This window comes from Macaca mulatta, chromosome 2 (genome assembly GCF_049350105.2).
Source record: "Macaca mulatta isolate MMU2019108-1 chromosome 2, T2T-MMU8v2.0, whole genome shotgun sequence".
NCBI lineage: Eukaryota > Metazoa > Chordata > Mammalia > Primates > Cercopithecidae > Macaca > Macaca mulatta.
The window spans coordinates 120,341,099-120,356,686 of record NC_133407.1 but is presented as its reverse complement, the minus strand read 5'-3'; the positions used below and the strand labels follow the sequence as shown (position 1 = coordinate 120,356,686).

The 15,588-nt window shown below is 42.8% G+C and overlaps 1 protein-coding gene and 1 long non-coding RNA gene across 14 annotated transcripts in view; one reads left to right on the top strand and one right to left on the bottom strand.

Annotated features, from left to right (window-relative positions):
* Positions 1-15,588, top strand: part of ARHGEF3 (Rho guanine nucleotide exchange factor 3) — a 347,459-nt gene that overhangs the window by 278,696 nt on the left and 53,175 nt on the right. The window contains exon 1 of one of the 11 annotated variants that reach the window (XM_077993231.1): positions 14,461-14,589. The exons of 9 other annotated variants lie outside the window; for them this stretch is intronic. In XM_077993231.1, coding sequence (XP_077849357.1) covers positions 14,476-14,589 — 114 coding nt within the window. In that variant the 5' untranslated portion in view covers positions 14,461-14,475. Of the gene's footprint in view, positions 1-14,460; positions 14,590-15,588 lie in introns of those variants that run through there. One more of the 11 variants, XM_001101218.5, reaches the window with a different exon arrangement.
* Positions 1-15,588, bottom strand: part of LOC144339254 (uncharacterized) — a 29,368-nt gene that overhangs the window by 2,024 nt on the left and 11,756 nt on the right. For 2 of the 3 annotated variants that reach the window (XR_013414079.1, XR_013414080.1), the window contains exons 3-6: positions 11,635-11,830; positions 6,163-6,292; positions 2,165-2,240; positions 1,396-1,517 (exon numbers count right to left, since the gene is read on the bottom strand). This is a non-coding gene — a long non-coding RNA (uncharacterized LOC144339254). Of the gene's footprint in view, positions 1-493; positions 1,518-2,164; positions 2,241-6,162; positions 6,293-11,634; positions 11,831-15,588 lie in introns of those variants that run through there. The other variant, XR_013414078.1, reaches the window with a different exon arrangement.

Here is a 15,588-nt window from a genome sequence, read left to right as displayed (position 1 = left end):
TTGGAAATGTAGGGAGACTCCATAGTGTGATGGATATGAGCTGGTAAAGAGCTAGACAACTAAAAAATGACCCCTAATGCTCTTTAATTGTCCGTAAATATTTATTTGAGACCTGGCTCTGTGTATCATTTTCCCCCTGGTTTAGAAAAGGCATGCTTTCTGTCCTCAAGGAACTTCTACTTCAGTTTGACCAAGTCATTAACAACGCAATCATACGGGTAGTGACTGTCAACCAGGGGGAGGGGGAGAAGCAGGCTATTTCATTGGGTAGCTTGGCAGACTATGGAGGGGGAATACTGAGAAGTGGTCATCCAATGAGCCCCCTGATGCTGGATGCCTGCCACCCCCCAGTCCTCGAGTGTGCCCTTATCAGAGGGCAGCATCTTCTGGGGACACGCAAGCAGGACACCTTTGAACCTGGGCTCACTAAGATTCTCAGGGAGGTGTCAGGAGGAGCTGCTGATTCCAGAGCGATAGGGCTTGAATGCCGAAAGAACATTCTCTCCTCCGCCACTCCTTCGTCAGTGTCTACTTCCCTTTTGCCTCTACAGCCTATTCACTTCGGGGTTCCCCCCTGGTTTAGGAAACTAACAATGCTGTGGTTAATTAAGAACCCAGGCCTTGCTGCGTTAGTAGCTTTGGGCTCAATTTGGGCTGTGTGACTTCAGGCAAGGCCCTTAACCCCTCTGAGTCTCAGTTGCCTGCACTGTGAAATCGGTATATTAATAGCACTAACTTAAGTCAAGGAAATAATGCACAGAAAGCACTTTGGCACAGCCTAGCACAAAGTCGTCCTGTATATTGTGATTATATTATTATTTATTATCAGAGGAAGTTGTATATCCTGGGAAGCCAGTGTAGGGTGGCGGGGGAGGTTTTCAAGGCAGGTAGATTTGAATTCAGATTTCACCACTGCCAGTTAACTACTGGGTATGACTTGGAGGAAGTCATCTCACTTCTCTGAACACCTGCTTCCTCTTCTATGAAACAGGATAACAGGGTTGCTGTATGGCAAAGATGAGAGCGTGTGTGACTCCATGGCTCTTGGTGCCTCCTCCTTCCCTTTCCTAAGCTTCCCTCATTGTTTACATAGTGCTTCAGAGTCACAAGAGTCACACCTGCATCAGGTGTAGGGTGACTGCTGTTTCTAGAAAATTGCTAGAGTCTATGAGTAGGCAAGTGCCTTGGCAGGGTATGATTTATTTAATCGCAATTGATTGAAGCTTTGCAGGGCAAGTGGCCCACTGCACAGTCCTGCTTTGCAAACTCAGGGGCACCCCTCACTTGACTCTCAAATGTTGGGGCAGAGGGAAGGAGGGCCTGGCATGTAGAAGAAGAACCTTCCACTCCATCCTTGTGCCCTTCCCAACCTGGCAGTGCTTGGGAAACGTTTACCAAGGAAATTTTTTTCCAATTTAGACTTCCAGCAGTCTTCAAAGGAATCTTCTCCTCTGTAGATGTCCCATATTAGAAAACACTTGAGAACCTTGCTGCTCTCTGCTGCAGGCATCCTTTACCTTAGGAATAAATGCCAGTTTTATTTTACCACCAAAATAATGTCCTTGACTCTACAATGGCTAGCCAACTTTTTTTTTTTTTTTTTTTAACAAAACCCAACAACCAAATCACAGGTTTGTATTTATTCTTTCATTTTAAGTCAGTTGCCACTGTCTACCCATTTTCACCATTATCTCTTTGGAATTGAAACTAGCTGAGAGTGATTCTGGGAGCAAAGCTGAGTCTCTGAGCTCCTTGCCTTCTTTGTTGTGTGCTACATCGTTTTTTTTTTTTTTAATATTCACAGGCTTCTGCATTTTAATAAACTGTAGATAATGATACATCTGGTTGCATATTAATTGCTGACAGTTCAAAATAACATGTAATCACTATGTTTCAAGGTTGCAAATGTACAGCACTGAGAGTCAGTGTTTGTTATGAACCTTTGGAAAAATCCATTGTTACTGGGTATTTTTTAATTCTTGCCATTAAAAATGCACTACAGAATGGAAAGTGTCTCAACAAATGAAATCAGTTTTGTGTTCTGCACACATGCACATGCACATACACCCCTCCCAAAGAATAACATTTTGAAGCTATTCATCTGCTCATTTGGGGTGTGTGGGGGCAACAGAAATGCCAAATGAATCCATTATAGATTACTTACCTCACAGTTTCCTGAACAGCATGCTTTGTATCTTATTTTTCTGCATACCATTGCTCAGTGGGTGGTAAGATGTCAGCTGAAAGCCAAAAACAGGAAAGTTTAAGATTTTTAAAAATTTATTTCCTATTTAATCAATCCCATGTGGTTGTTTGGCTAGTAGCTTTTTCCATTCTGAATAATCAGATTTGAATGTATTCTGTTCTCGGCTGGGAGCAGAGTGTTCTAAAACACCCGGGTGCTGTGTCCCCTGGTTCTAAGTGTGGGCATGTGCTCTTGAGGACACACATGGACCAAACATTTGAAAGGATAATTTGTGCTAGAAGGGACAGCTGGGAGTTACCAGGGAGCACCTCAGACGTATTTTGTGTTTCTCTCTGGAGGTCACATCTCTGCAAGGCCTGTCTGCTCAAAATCGTTGTTCTTGTCAAAAACAGAAACCAACTACACATCAAGAGAAGGGGATCCATTTTCTTCTGCAGACCCAGTGCCCTTGGTCAGATGTCCCTGTAGTTTTTACCCAGCAACCAATTGGGATCCCTGGTCCCTGTCTAGTTTTCAGTCAGATGACAGACCTGACTGTCAGCTTTGCTTGCCTGAGATGTGTTTGATCATCCCAGATTCAGCTGGAACAATCTGTCCTTCCTTTGAGACACCGAGATTAAGATCTGCGCATCCTTTTTCATCTCTGTACTTCTTTTTCCTCTTCTGGGAAGCTAAGATAATGCTGAGCTTCAAAGAATGACAGATGGATGAGAAAGACAGAGGACTTTTCTGTGGTTCTGTGTGGCCCTTTCTTGGTTACACATTATTTTTGTGAAGTTTCACCTTGCACATCCAACATGGGTTGAATGCCCAGAGTTCCTCTCATTGCCTAATCCCAGACAGTACTGGGATCTGGCAAGACTGGAGACCAGCTCTTCTAGCCCATAATTCAGCAGTGTTGGTGGCAGTGGGCAGGTGGGAGGATAATGCAAACCTCCCAGATTAGGGAGGTTAGGACTTGGGTCCTTATCTTGAGATTTTACTGCTTTCCTCTCTTCCAATATAGCCTTGAATCCTGCCAAAGCACCACTGTTTTGCTGTATCCAGCTGGAGCTTGACTAAACAGGTGATAAAACCACGGGAAGAAAAGGAAGGCAGGAATGTGGAATCAAAATACATGATCTTGTAGCAGCCTCAGTGGCCAGAGCAGTTATTGGTACGATTCTGGCAGGTGACATGGAACTCCAGCTTTGCCCCTGGAAGGATCAAGGCAAAATCCAGTGCTGCAGGGAATAGAAGAGGGCAGGGGCGCAGGCTGGCAGAGAGACCACGCCTCTCCCAGGACATCAGAAATAAGGGCAGTACTCTGATATTTACTGAGGACTTTCTAACAGGCGGGTGACTGCCAAGCATATTATACACCTAGTCTCTGTGATCCTCCCAACAACTCTGTGAGGAGGTAGGAGAGTCATTGTCACTTCACAGCAGAGGAAACTAAGCTTATAGAGGTTACATTTTGGGCCCAAGGTCATAGGGTATTGCTTTCTAACCAGACAGGTTGACTCATATTTTATCCTTAGATCCTTTGCAAAGAATCAATGCACTCTTTGGGCCAGAGTGATAAGAACTTTGTCACTTGCTGCAGAGGCATTCAGATTATTCCTAAGCTCTGAGGGAGCCCAGAAAATGTCCTTAAAGAAGGAGGAATGGAACTCCCAGTGGCATCCTTTTCCCCCTTCCCCTCCAACCCCACCCAAGGGGAAGCCAGGGAATCCCTTTTACAGAGATAAACAAATGCAGAACATATATTCCACCCAAAGGTTTCCAAGAAGTCAGTAGGAAATGACTGACTCCGGAACCCCAAAGCCACAGAGACCTTCCTCTGGACCCCGTGGCTATGACCAGGAGACCTTTTCTACCTCTGGGTGCCTTGTTGGCGTCATCCAACCAGGGATGTCCAGCCCCATTTTCCAGACTGGGGGATGGGTGTGCATTATAGGCACATTATTTCTGTGGCATTCTTGCCAAAAATGCATAACCTGATGTGAGAAAACATCCTCTGGGCCTATGGCTGGCCTTCCCGTAAGGCCACAGAGACTTGATGCTGCTGGCAACTCCTAATTTTTAAGGAGGTTGAACTCTTTAAAGTTCTCCAGCTCTGAGCATCTGGCCCTTTCTGCCTCAGAAGGCAGATGTGGAGCCAGGGACCACAGACAGAGCTAAATATTTGGCTTCCTCTTTCTCTGAAAGTCTGTAGCATCATGTCTGGGCATGACCAAGATGAGTTTCAGGCAATGGGGGCTGGTGTTTGCTAAAAGGAACTTAACCGGGGTGTGGGTGTGCATTTCTCCCTCTGCCCAAGGTTAAGTAATAGTAACATCCTGTGTAAAGAGAACTTGAATGTGGTTTTCTGCTAAACTTCAATATTTTAAGGCTATTTATTAGATGTGTTTAATCTTGGGCCAATTTAACCAGTAGCAGACTAATAAAATAACAAATTTGGGCTTGCTGCCAGGACAAATGTTGACTTACCCTTATAATGTTGACTAAAACGAGTAACTTTGAAAGTTATTGCAGAGTGAAACCTTAGCCAAAAATACAGTGTCTGAAACAGTGGTTTTGTTTCATTTTACTGGCTCTGCTTAGAGATTATGTTTGTAACCTAGGCTGCTGCTTGCTTCACCTCTCAGAGTACTGTATTTTACTGAATTATTTCCCAAGGTTCTTTTTTTCAGCCCGTAAACCTTCGCTCAGCAAAAATGAATTTCCCCATGGCAGGCAAGTAGGACAGGTTACTTTTCTAGTGTGGGGGCAAAAACTCAGTGGTACCAAGAAGAATAAAGGTAATAACTTGCTTGAGTCTTCTCTCAGAAACAAAATGGTGTGCCATGAACATTCACCCTCTCCAAGTTTGTAGTAAAATCAATTGCTTCTCCCGGGTGTACTGGAAGAAATCCATCTCGCTTGCCCCCTACCCCCACCTTTCCTTCATTTTGCCATTCAGTTTATACAAACAGTAGAGAGCTGTAGTATTTTGCTACCATGTGTTTTGGACTTGAAGGCAGCAGGGGAGGCCAGGAGGAAATGAAGCTAGGAGGACTACAGAAATTGTCATAAAGTGTGATTTCTTTCTACCCCTGTTTTTAAAATTTGTGTTTTATAGGAAGCTGGTTTGGGCAGGGCCTCTGAGCATGGTTTCAGAGGCTCCTGCCAGCATTGTGTGAGTTCATTCAACTGCCAACTGTCCTCCTTATGCCTCTGCCTTATTCAAGGCTCCCCCTGAAAGCAACCATCTCACAGGGAGGCTTTGGCCAAGAAGCCATAGCTGCCGAATCTGCTTTTGGTGCTGCCTGGCTCAGGCAGACAGAGCTTGATATACAGAGAATAAACGTCATCCCTCTAACATTAGTATGTTCAGTTCTGTGCACCTGAGAGTTGATGGTTTAATTTGTGGATTTGCCCAGAGTCTCTTGTGACTTCTGCCATCATCTGCTCTTAGCACTTCCATGAGAGGGGACAAGAGATTGTGGGAGTCTCAATCCAGCAGCCCGAAAACCTGTCTGCAGCTTGGGTTTGAGACTGAACCAACTCAGGGTGTTTTGTGGATTTTAGTTATCCAGGCTGTCCCTGTTCCCTCATTAACAAAAACAAAACAAAACAAAACAAACCCCAGCTTTTTTTTTTTTTTTTTTTAAGAAGGAAATTGGGATCTTCTCCTCATAGCACATTACCTTAATATAGAGGAAAGAGTTGAGCCATTTTATCAAAAGGAAATCGAATCCCCCTTAGATGCCTAATGTGAGACAACTGGCAACCAAACTCATGGCTGGAGAAAACAAACACAAGAATGTGGCTTCCATGTTTGAGATTAGCCAAGACAAAGATAGCAGGGATGCCTCCCAGAACATTTCCTGGTAACTTGTCAAAGTCCACAAAGCCTGTAGTCCCTTTGTTGAAATCACTGATAAGCATACAAGAGGAAAATTATAGTTCTGAGTTTGAAGACCTTTTCTCACCTTGGAGGTTAAAAACCAATAATTCTGAAACACATTTGGCCTAATCAATGGAGCCAGGTTTCTGTTGGGATTTGGGCCTCATTATTTGTCTTTCATCTTCTGGGAACAGATGACACCAAGTCAGTTAGCTCTGTGCCGGGGGGAAAAAAAAACAGAAAAAAATACTTCAATGGAAATTTTAGAATTAGGAACAATTATTTCATTATTATTTTCTTTTTCTATTTCCAAGAAAAAGATAGAGAGTCATTTGCAAGCTCCAAGGCAGCTCTCCTTTCTGTACCCACAGTCTTATTCCTCCTTTGCTCAAGTAGCTCTATGAAGGGCTCCTCAGTGCTGCCTATGTGTCGTGCGTTCCTGTATTGTCCACTACACCATGCCCTGCCTTCCAGCCATCTCACCTGCTCCTTCCTTGCCAGCTCCACCTGACACTGACTCTCTTGACTCTGTGGATCAACCTTCTGATTCTCCCTATTCAGCTGGGAGACATTCCCCGCAACAGTGACATCTGTATACTTCAATTAAGGCCACTTTGTCCATACTGGGTAAACACTCCCTAAATTGGACTAAGAAGGATGCACAAAGTCAAAAAGTCCTCCAAAATATGTATTAGTTACAAAGAGAATAATATTAACTTTACAGTGGAGAAATCCAGCAGACACCACCTGTGTTAGTTTCTTATGACTGCTATAACAAAGCACAAGCTAGGTGGTTTAAAACAACAAAAAATTTATTGTCATATTCTGGAGGCTAAGTCTGAAATGAAAGGTCAGCAGAGGCCGGGTGTGGTGGCTCACACCTGTAATCCCAGCACTTTGGCAGGCCAAGGCGGATCACCTGAGGTCAGGAGTTGAGACCAGCCTGGCCAACATGGTGAAACCCTGTCTTTACTAAAAATACAAAAATTAGCCGGGCATGGTGGTGCACTCCCTGTAGTCCCAGCTACTCAGGAGGCTGAGGCAGGAGAATCATTTGAACCCAGAGGTGGAGGTTGCAGTGAGCTAAGATTGTGCCGCTGCACTCCAGCCCGAGCGACAGAACAAGACTATGTCTCAAAAAAAAAAAAAGAAAAAGAAAAAAGAAAAGAAAATGTCAGCAGAGCCATGCTCCCTCTGAAACCTGCAGAAGAATCCTTGCTTCTTCCAAGTTCCTGGTGTTTGTTGGCAATCCTTCGTGTTCTTTGGCTTGTAGATACATCACTCCAATCTCCACCTCTCTGTTGTCACATGGCCATCTTCTCCATGTATGTCTCTAAATTTCCCTCTTCTTATAAGGACACCAGTGATTAGATTTAGGGCCTACTCTAAACTAGTAAGACTCTTCTTAACTTGATTTTATCTACAAAGATCCTATTTCCAAATAAGGTCACATTCACAGGTATCTGGAGTAAGAACTTACACTTATCTTTCAGTAGGGGCATAATTCAATCCATAAGACCATCTTAACCACATAGTCAAAGTTAACATCACCAGTAATAAGACTTAGCAACATGGTGTACCACCTATGTGATATACCAGGAAGGGCACATCTTTGTGTTGTATTCTTGCCAAAAATGCATAACCTGAACCTAATCATGAGAGAACATAAGATTAATCTAAAGTGAGAGACATTCTATAAAATAACCAGTACTCTTCACAAGTGTCAATCAGAGAGCTCTGGTATTTTGCTGTAAGATCACGAAAAACAACAAGACAGAGGAACTATGTCGCAGATTGGACAGAAATATAACTTTGGATTCTAGATTAGATCCTGGAACAGAAAAAGGACACTAGTGGGAAAACAGAAACCGGTTGAATCTCAGTAACTCTATTAATAGTATTGCCCTAATGTTAATTTCTTAGTTTTGATAAATGTACTGTGGTTATGTAAAATGTTAACATTAGAGGTAGTGGTGTAAAGGAGTTATGGGAGCACTCTACTAATTTTGCAACTGTTCTGTAAATCTAAGATTATTTCAAAATCAATTTTTTGAAAAAGAGTATGCACATATTAAGGGAATAGATAAGCTCACCTGTTCTTAGAGGCAAAGGTGGCGGGGGGAATAATCTTTAGCAAAAACATAACAATTTGTAAGCCCTATTCTAGGCTCTGATAATTATCTTGCTATTCACAAAGTACTGTGCTATGTGCTCATCGTCATTATCTGTCTGTCATTGGGCAGAATAACGAAGCAGAGGCGTATAGTCCAGTACATGGTCCACATTCTGCCTCTACCTGAAATACGTGATCTTGTGTATTTGTGCTCCTTGAACCTTGACTTGCTCACTTATAAAATGGTGATAATGATATTAGCTTTCTCATAAGATGTTCTGAAGATGAGAAGAGCAAATCCATGTAAAGCTCTTCGCCCAGCACCTGCACAGATTGTAAATTCCCCGTAAAGCATAGCTCCTACCCACAGAATTCTCACTGCTGTATTACAAGGTTATTTCCCCATTTTCAGTTGAAGAAACTGAGTAAGTAACTTGCTTAAGACAAGATTAGTGAATGTGAGAGCCAGGCTAAATTAGATAAATCTAGAAAAATAATATGGCTCATTCTCAACCATTTTGTTAGAAAAACATTAACACAAGAGGAAAAATCTGTAGGGATTCATTGAAAGAAAAGATACAAAGCAAGCTGTCAAGTGCCCCCATGCTGGGTGGAGTGGGGCCATTTGAAGTAAAGCTTATAGCTGGGAAGAGGCAGAAGCAGGAATTAAAGAATTGTCCACTGGGTAAACAAACAGAGACCCTGAAAGGGTGGGGAAGGCCTTCGCAATAGGAGGTATCAGAGAAAATTAGAACACAAGAATATTTGTAGTAGCCTAGAAGTCTTGAAGGGTGAGAATCTTGGGCATGAACTGTAAAATGATGTGAACCACCCTTTGGCCCTGAGGAATCGGGGTGGTAAAGTCAAGGCAATTGTAGGGTAATGAGCTTTACATTTGTTTGATCGGTAAGAGGCAGAAGGGGAGTGAGGATCTGGCAAAAATGGGAGGTTTTAGCCTCGTTAGTAGATGATGTTATTGTATCAATTGCGAGAAAAGCATGAATTTGCAAGGCATTCACAGGAAAACAAAACACGCTCACAAGTTAAAATATATACAGCAGGAACATGAAGGACTCCTGTCCATGGACAAACTGATCTTGAAGGGACCTTATTTTTCTGTGTGTTTCTAAAATAAATTAGAGTTGACCTCCCCTGGATTGTTTTATGTCATGGAGTTCAGTGATTGGGAACCCATTAATGGGTTTCCTTTTTTTTTTGAGATGGAGCCTTGCTGTGTCACACAGGCTAGAGTGCAATGGCACGATCTCAGCTCACTGCAACCTCTGCCTCCTGGGTTCAAGTGATTCTCCTGCCTCAGCCTCCTGAGTAGCTGGGATTACAGGCGCCCGCCACCTTTTGTAATTTTAGTAGAGACGGGGTTTCACCATGTTGGTCAGGCTGGTCTCGAACTCCTGACCTCATGATTCGCCCCTCTTGGCCTCGCAAAGTGCTGGGATTACAGGTTTGAGTCACCTCGCCTGGCCAGGGTTTCTTAATGAGAGTGAATTAAGCCAGTCAATACAATAAAAGACTTCAGGGGGTGTGGCGACTTGGCCCATGGCTCTCCTTGGGGTTGCTGTCTTTAAATGCTGTGAAGTAGCTTTCCCAGCGTTCTCTTTCCCAACACATGGAGCTTTCCCTATTCCAGTGTGTGTTATTTAGAAGTTACTGAAATTCAGTAGTGGGAACTTTTTTACAACACACAAAAATAGGTTTCTTCTATTCTGGATGATGTCTGTCTCTTTAGTATCCTTTCTCACTAGGCCCTACCTAATAACTGAGGTAAAAAAAAATCACAGACAGCACCTGTCTACTCCGGTTCAGCATTCGTTGGCACACTTGCAAAACAATTTTATGTCCATTAAAAAAAAAATTAAAAAAAACTTTTAATTTTGACATGTACCGTAGACAGGCATGTACCAAATACATGTACCGTTTGACATTTATTTTGTCACGTACTTGTGCCCGACATCTAGCTTTGACAGCTACCAACCTGTGACCAGTCCTGTTTTCCTCTTTCTCCATCCTCTTTCTCCACTGTTGTTATTTTGAAGTAGATCCCAGGCATCATATCACTTTTTATGTACTTTGTTCATATATATTTTTAAATGGTCAAGGAAAGTTGGCATTGTGTTTAGAAAGTTAAGAGAATAAAATGCAATAAAATAGGGTTTACTCACGTAAAAAGTAAGTCAAATGTTTCCCCTGTTTCTCAGGGGAGGACCCTGCATGTCCAGCTGCAGGGAGAATATGCAAATCAAACTTTGCTATCTACTGGAGCCTGACGATGTCTAGGTGTGCCTGTGGGAGGTGCAGTGCCTGGCAGTGTTGTCTTTGGGTATGTTACAGTAGAAAAGCTGAGGCTGAGGGCCTCTGACCAGGACATAACTGGTCAGCAAACTATGGCCTGAAGATCGAATACAGCTGACTTCCTATGGGCCTTAAGCTAAGAATAGTGTCTACATGTTACAATGATTGAAAAATATCAAAAGGATAATATTTTGTAAGCAGGGCATAGTGGCTCACCCCTGTAATCCCCAGCACTTTGGGAAGCTGAGGCGGAAGAATTGCTTGACCCCAAGAGTTTGAGACCAGTCTGAGAAACATGGCAAGACCCCTTCTCTAAAAAATTTTTTAAAATTTAGCCAGGCATGGTAGTGAGCACCTGTAGTCCCAGTTTCTTCAGAGGCTGAGGTGGGAAGATCTGCTTGAGCCCGGGAGGTTGAGGCTGCTGTGAGTCGTGATCGTGCCACTACACACTAGCCTGAGTGACAGAGCAAGACCGTGTCTCAAAGAATATTTTGTGACATGAAAACTATGAAATTTGAATTTTAGTGTTCATAAATAAATGTTTAATATTATATAGCCACACTTATTTATTTACAGATTGTTTGTGTCTGAAAGCAGAGATGAGCTGTCATGACAGAGGCTGGGTAGCCCCTCACAGAAAAAGTTAGCCAGGCCCTGGTGTAGGGCATGGGCTCTGGAGTCAGCCTGCCTGGGTTTACATCCTGGTCACCTTGTTTTAGCGGAATGGTTTTAAGAAAATTGCTCTACTACATGCCTTAGTTTCTCCATCTTTAAAATAGGGATCGTAATAGTAGTTGTAAGGTTGTTAATAGGATTAAATTTGCAACTATATGTAAAGCACTGAGCTGAGTTCCTGCTACCAGTATTAGTTCATCATTATTATTTGTTTATGCTAGAGTTTATCAGTCACTGTAAGATTGTAACTTCCTATTTAACACGAGGACGATGAAAGCCACCTAGAAGGTTCCTGGGTAGATTAAACGTGACCCTTGGGAGTACAGTTTTCACACACACCCGGCATACAGATAGAACCCTGAAAAGGCATTCCTGGCATTTCCAAACATTTGAAAGATTTTTTTATTTGGCTCCATCAACTCATGGGCAAGAGTATCTGCTAGCACAATCGATTCTCACCTCTTCCTTGCTCCTGACCAGATGTAAAGCAGCTGAGAGCCACACTGCCCTGCAGTACAGCAGCCTGAGTCCTTATGCCAGTGACTGCATTTCCAGACTCTGCTGGATGGTGTTTGAGGCTCATTAGGGGTAGAGTCTCAGGGCAGCTGCAGACATGAGATGGATGATATTCCTCCTATTCCCCACCCCACTCTGGCTGCAAAAAGAAAGCACAGGGAAAATGAGTGGGGAGTTCCTGTATGCCATGTCTGTTTCAATGGAACTATTTTTGGAGGAATAAAAAAGTATGCTAGATTATATTGATGCCATAGGCATTTTCTTACATTGCAGACAGTCTGCTTTGGCTTTTACCTGTTGAGGGGAAGAATGAGGAGAGGATAAAAATCATTGTATACCCTAGAGAAGGAATATCAAAATTCATTTAATAAAAATATCATACTAAGAATAAAATTGCATAGAGTGTTTTATTCTCCTTTGTTCGTAATTAAACACAAGATATTTTAAATTGTCAAATCAGTTTATTTATGAAAAAATATGACCTGTATGCCTTTCTTTATTCTCTCCTTTCCTTATTATCTCCTTTCCTTCTTCCCACCCCTCCCTTCTTTTCTTCCCTTCCTTTTTTTTTTCTTTCCTTGTCCTCTAACATTTATCAAATGTTATCAAACAAACATTTGATAAAAGCCACTGCCAATTCATGATAAAAATTTACAGCAAAGTTGGTACAGAAAGGAACTTTCTCTGTGTGATAAAGGGTGCCTCTCCCATGCTCTCAGCAAATATTTAATGATGAAATCTCATTAATAATTACTTTAGAACCAAGAATTAAACTAGTATACCCACTGTCTTGGCTTGTAATCAACAATATACCCGTGATTCTAGCCAGTGCAATAAGACAAGAGAAACAAAAGAGTTGTAAGTCCTGGAACAGATGAAACAAAACTGTTATTCACAAAATACTGTCCATACAGAATGCTCAATGTCTTTTCTTCTTTTCTTTTTTTTTTAAACTTTAGTGAGATACCCTCCTGCCCTGTCTTAAAATCACGTGGTGGGGGGTGGTGTCTGCACTTGAAACAGGACACTTGGTTCCTGGGTTTAGCATTGACCTTGCCCCGCTTGGTCTGGCAGCTGAGTTGTTGGACTAGGAAGCGTCCCTGCAGGTTATGTTCTGTTATCTCTCTATAAAGCCTGAAAGCATCCCTGCAATTGCATTTGCTAGTTCTCAGTAGAGCTATTTAACAAGAATCTGGAAATATTTTCCCTGAGGGCTCTCTTTAGACAGCAGTAAAATGTAGCTGGAGACATATTGAGTAAATGGAAAAGAAAAATCAAATGAGGCCAGGAATTTTTTTAATCTTCTATTCTCACAGAAGCCCTCAAGGAGAACACCATAATTCATACTTTACTCATATGGGTTAGGCATAAAGCCTCCCCCATAGATCCAATAACCTGTAAGTGTTCTGGTTTTGAAATTGCACCTGCTTACATTGCTGGATCGTAGCACTAAATCACACAGCAACGGCTTCTGGTTCAATTGTTCATTACTTGGGAATGTCAGATTGCCAAAGAGCAGCCTGATGTTTACATCCAAATCGGCAGTGCCTTAGGAAATCAGTTTTAATTACAATCTCACGTAGCAGCACTGCACTCAACCTGCAGAGAGGCTTGCATTTGTGTTGAACCTACATCTTATAGTTGTGCAGAAAACGCCTGTCTGACTGGGTCATGCAAAACGGACAGCAAAGTCAGCAGAACCTTAGAAAAGATGATACAGCAAGTGGAACACAGCTGGATCATCCCCCATCCTGCCTAGCGTGCAGTGCTTTCTGGCCCCTTTTTAAAACAAGAGAACCCAGTTGGCGTTTGCCTTTCAACCTCCCCATTCTAATATAAAAATCTGACCCAGCAGCTTTAACCATAAAAAAGAGAGAGAGAGAGACAGAAAGACTCAGAGTCAGTGGGCAGGATTCTCTGAGACCAGGTCCTGCTCCCTCAGGGAATCCTTGTCACCTCACTTGCTGTAATGCAGTTTGTGCTACCAACCTGGCATTTTCAGCCCACAGCAGGAGCCATTTCGACAAATTCAGGGGATGCTTAAGAGGCGGTGTGTGTGTGTGTGTGTGTGTGTGTGTGTGTGTGTGTGTACGTGCGCATGCGTGTGTGTGTATGTGTGTATTCAGTACGCCAGTGGTGCAGCTCTGACGTAAAAAAATGTTTTAAACCCTCCTCTGGGCACAAATGCTCAAGAGCCTGGCACTGCCCAGGGAGCATCCTGAAGGGCATTGTCACCTGAAGCAGAAGAGCTGTCAGATCTTTCCCTTCAGCTCTTAAATCATTGTCACGCAATGGCTCTCATCTTGGGAGATTCGTCCTCTGCATTTTGGAACTGAGCCTTCCTAGTGTTCTGAGAGTTTTCTGCTGTCTGTTCAGCTTAGCACGCTAAGAAGCCGGAGAGGTACCCAGCAGCCTGGTTGCATGCTCTGTCTTGGAAAAGTATTTGACTGCTTTGAGAAATCGTGAAATCATTCTGGGCCACACTGTGGGATTATATTGAATATTTTTTTTAAGTTTTTAAATTTTTATATGTAAATGCCGGAAAGCTTGGAGATAGTCTATTTCAAAGAAGGCTTTTGGTTTCTGAGACTGGCAGGGACATAAAATGACATGAGAGTGTCTCAGCAGGATTCCAAATTCACGAAAGGTTTTTCCAGGCACCTACTCTGTTCAGAACGGGGATGCAGAGATGTCCTGGAGAATCTGAAGTTCTGCCTTAACCCTCGAAACTTTGAAAGCAATGGCTGAAAAGGAAAGATGAATACCTAGAGGCTCCCTCTGGAAATGACTGAGGTTTGCCACCACAATAGGCTACTTTGGCTTTGTCCGTCAAAATTTGGTATCTTCATGTGCTGTCTAGCATCTACTACAGGTCAGATGGAGCTTAGGAGGACAAGGGTAACTCTTCTCTTTGTCTTTGTAAAAATGTTGTGTCCAGCATCATTCTCTTCCTCATAGCCTGTTTTGTTGTTGTTGTTGTTTGTTTGTTTTTTTTTTTTTTGACACAGAGTCTCTCTCTGTCAACCAGGCTGGAGTGCAATGGCACAATCTCGGCTCACTGCAACCTCTGCCTCCCAGGTTCAAGCAATTCTCTGCCTCAGTCTTCCGAGTAGCTGGGATTACAGGCACCTGCCACTACGCCCAGCTAATTTTTGTATTTTTAGTAGAGACGGAGTTTCACCATCTTGGCCAGGCTGGTTTTGAACTCCTGACCTTGTGATCCACCCGCCTCGCCCTCGCAAAGTGCTAGGATTACAGGCATGAGCCACTGCGCCCGGCCAGCCTGTTGTTTTTATTTATGTAATTCTTGTCTGCAAAGTCCTTGGAATGGGTAGGCTCCCTCCCACCTATCAGCCTGGTTTGAAGTAACTTGCAGATTTGCAAATAATGTTTTATGTGGAGGTGATTTTCAACACTTGTGGCTGTATGTAGTATAGAAACTGATGTCCATAGTAGGGCTTTTTCTCTATACATTTTCTTTTGCTGTCTGGTTATAATTTATAAATATTAATATGTGCATTTCAAATATACTGTAGATACAAAGATGCTTTCTTAAGAGCCCATAGAACTTCTTTTTAAAAAAATTTTTTTAAATTTAATGAACTAAGAAAACCATCTTGGTGCTTTAGGAAAGCCATTGCATAAGAGTGGCTTTAGGCAAGGTGAAGAAAAGGTTTTTAAAAAGATGAAACCAGAAGCAACAAAAGACAAGGTAATTGGGTGAGAAATCAGAGGCTGCTTTTCTCTACAGAAGGGGTGGGGAGACTGGTTCTACTAAGCGGAAGCTTCTGAATTAAAAGCTGGCAGATACTGGGGGGTGAGGGATAAGGAGCAGATCCCTGCCCCTTTTCTGTCTTCCCAGATGATGCCTCTGTTGACATCCCCTGCCTGCCATTT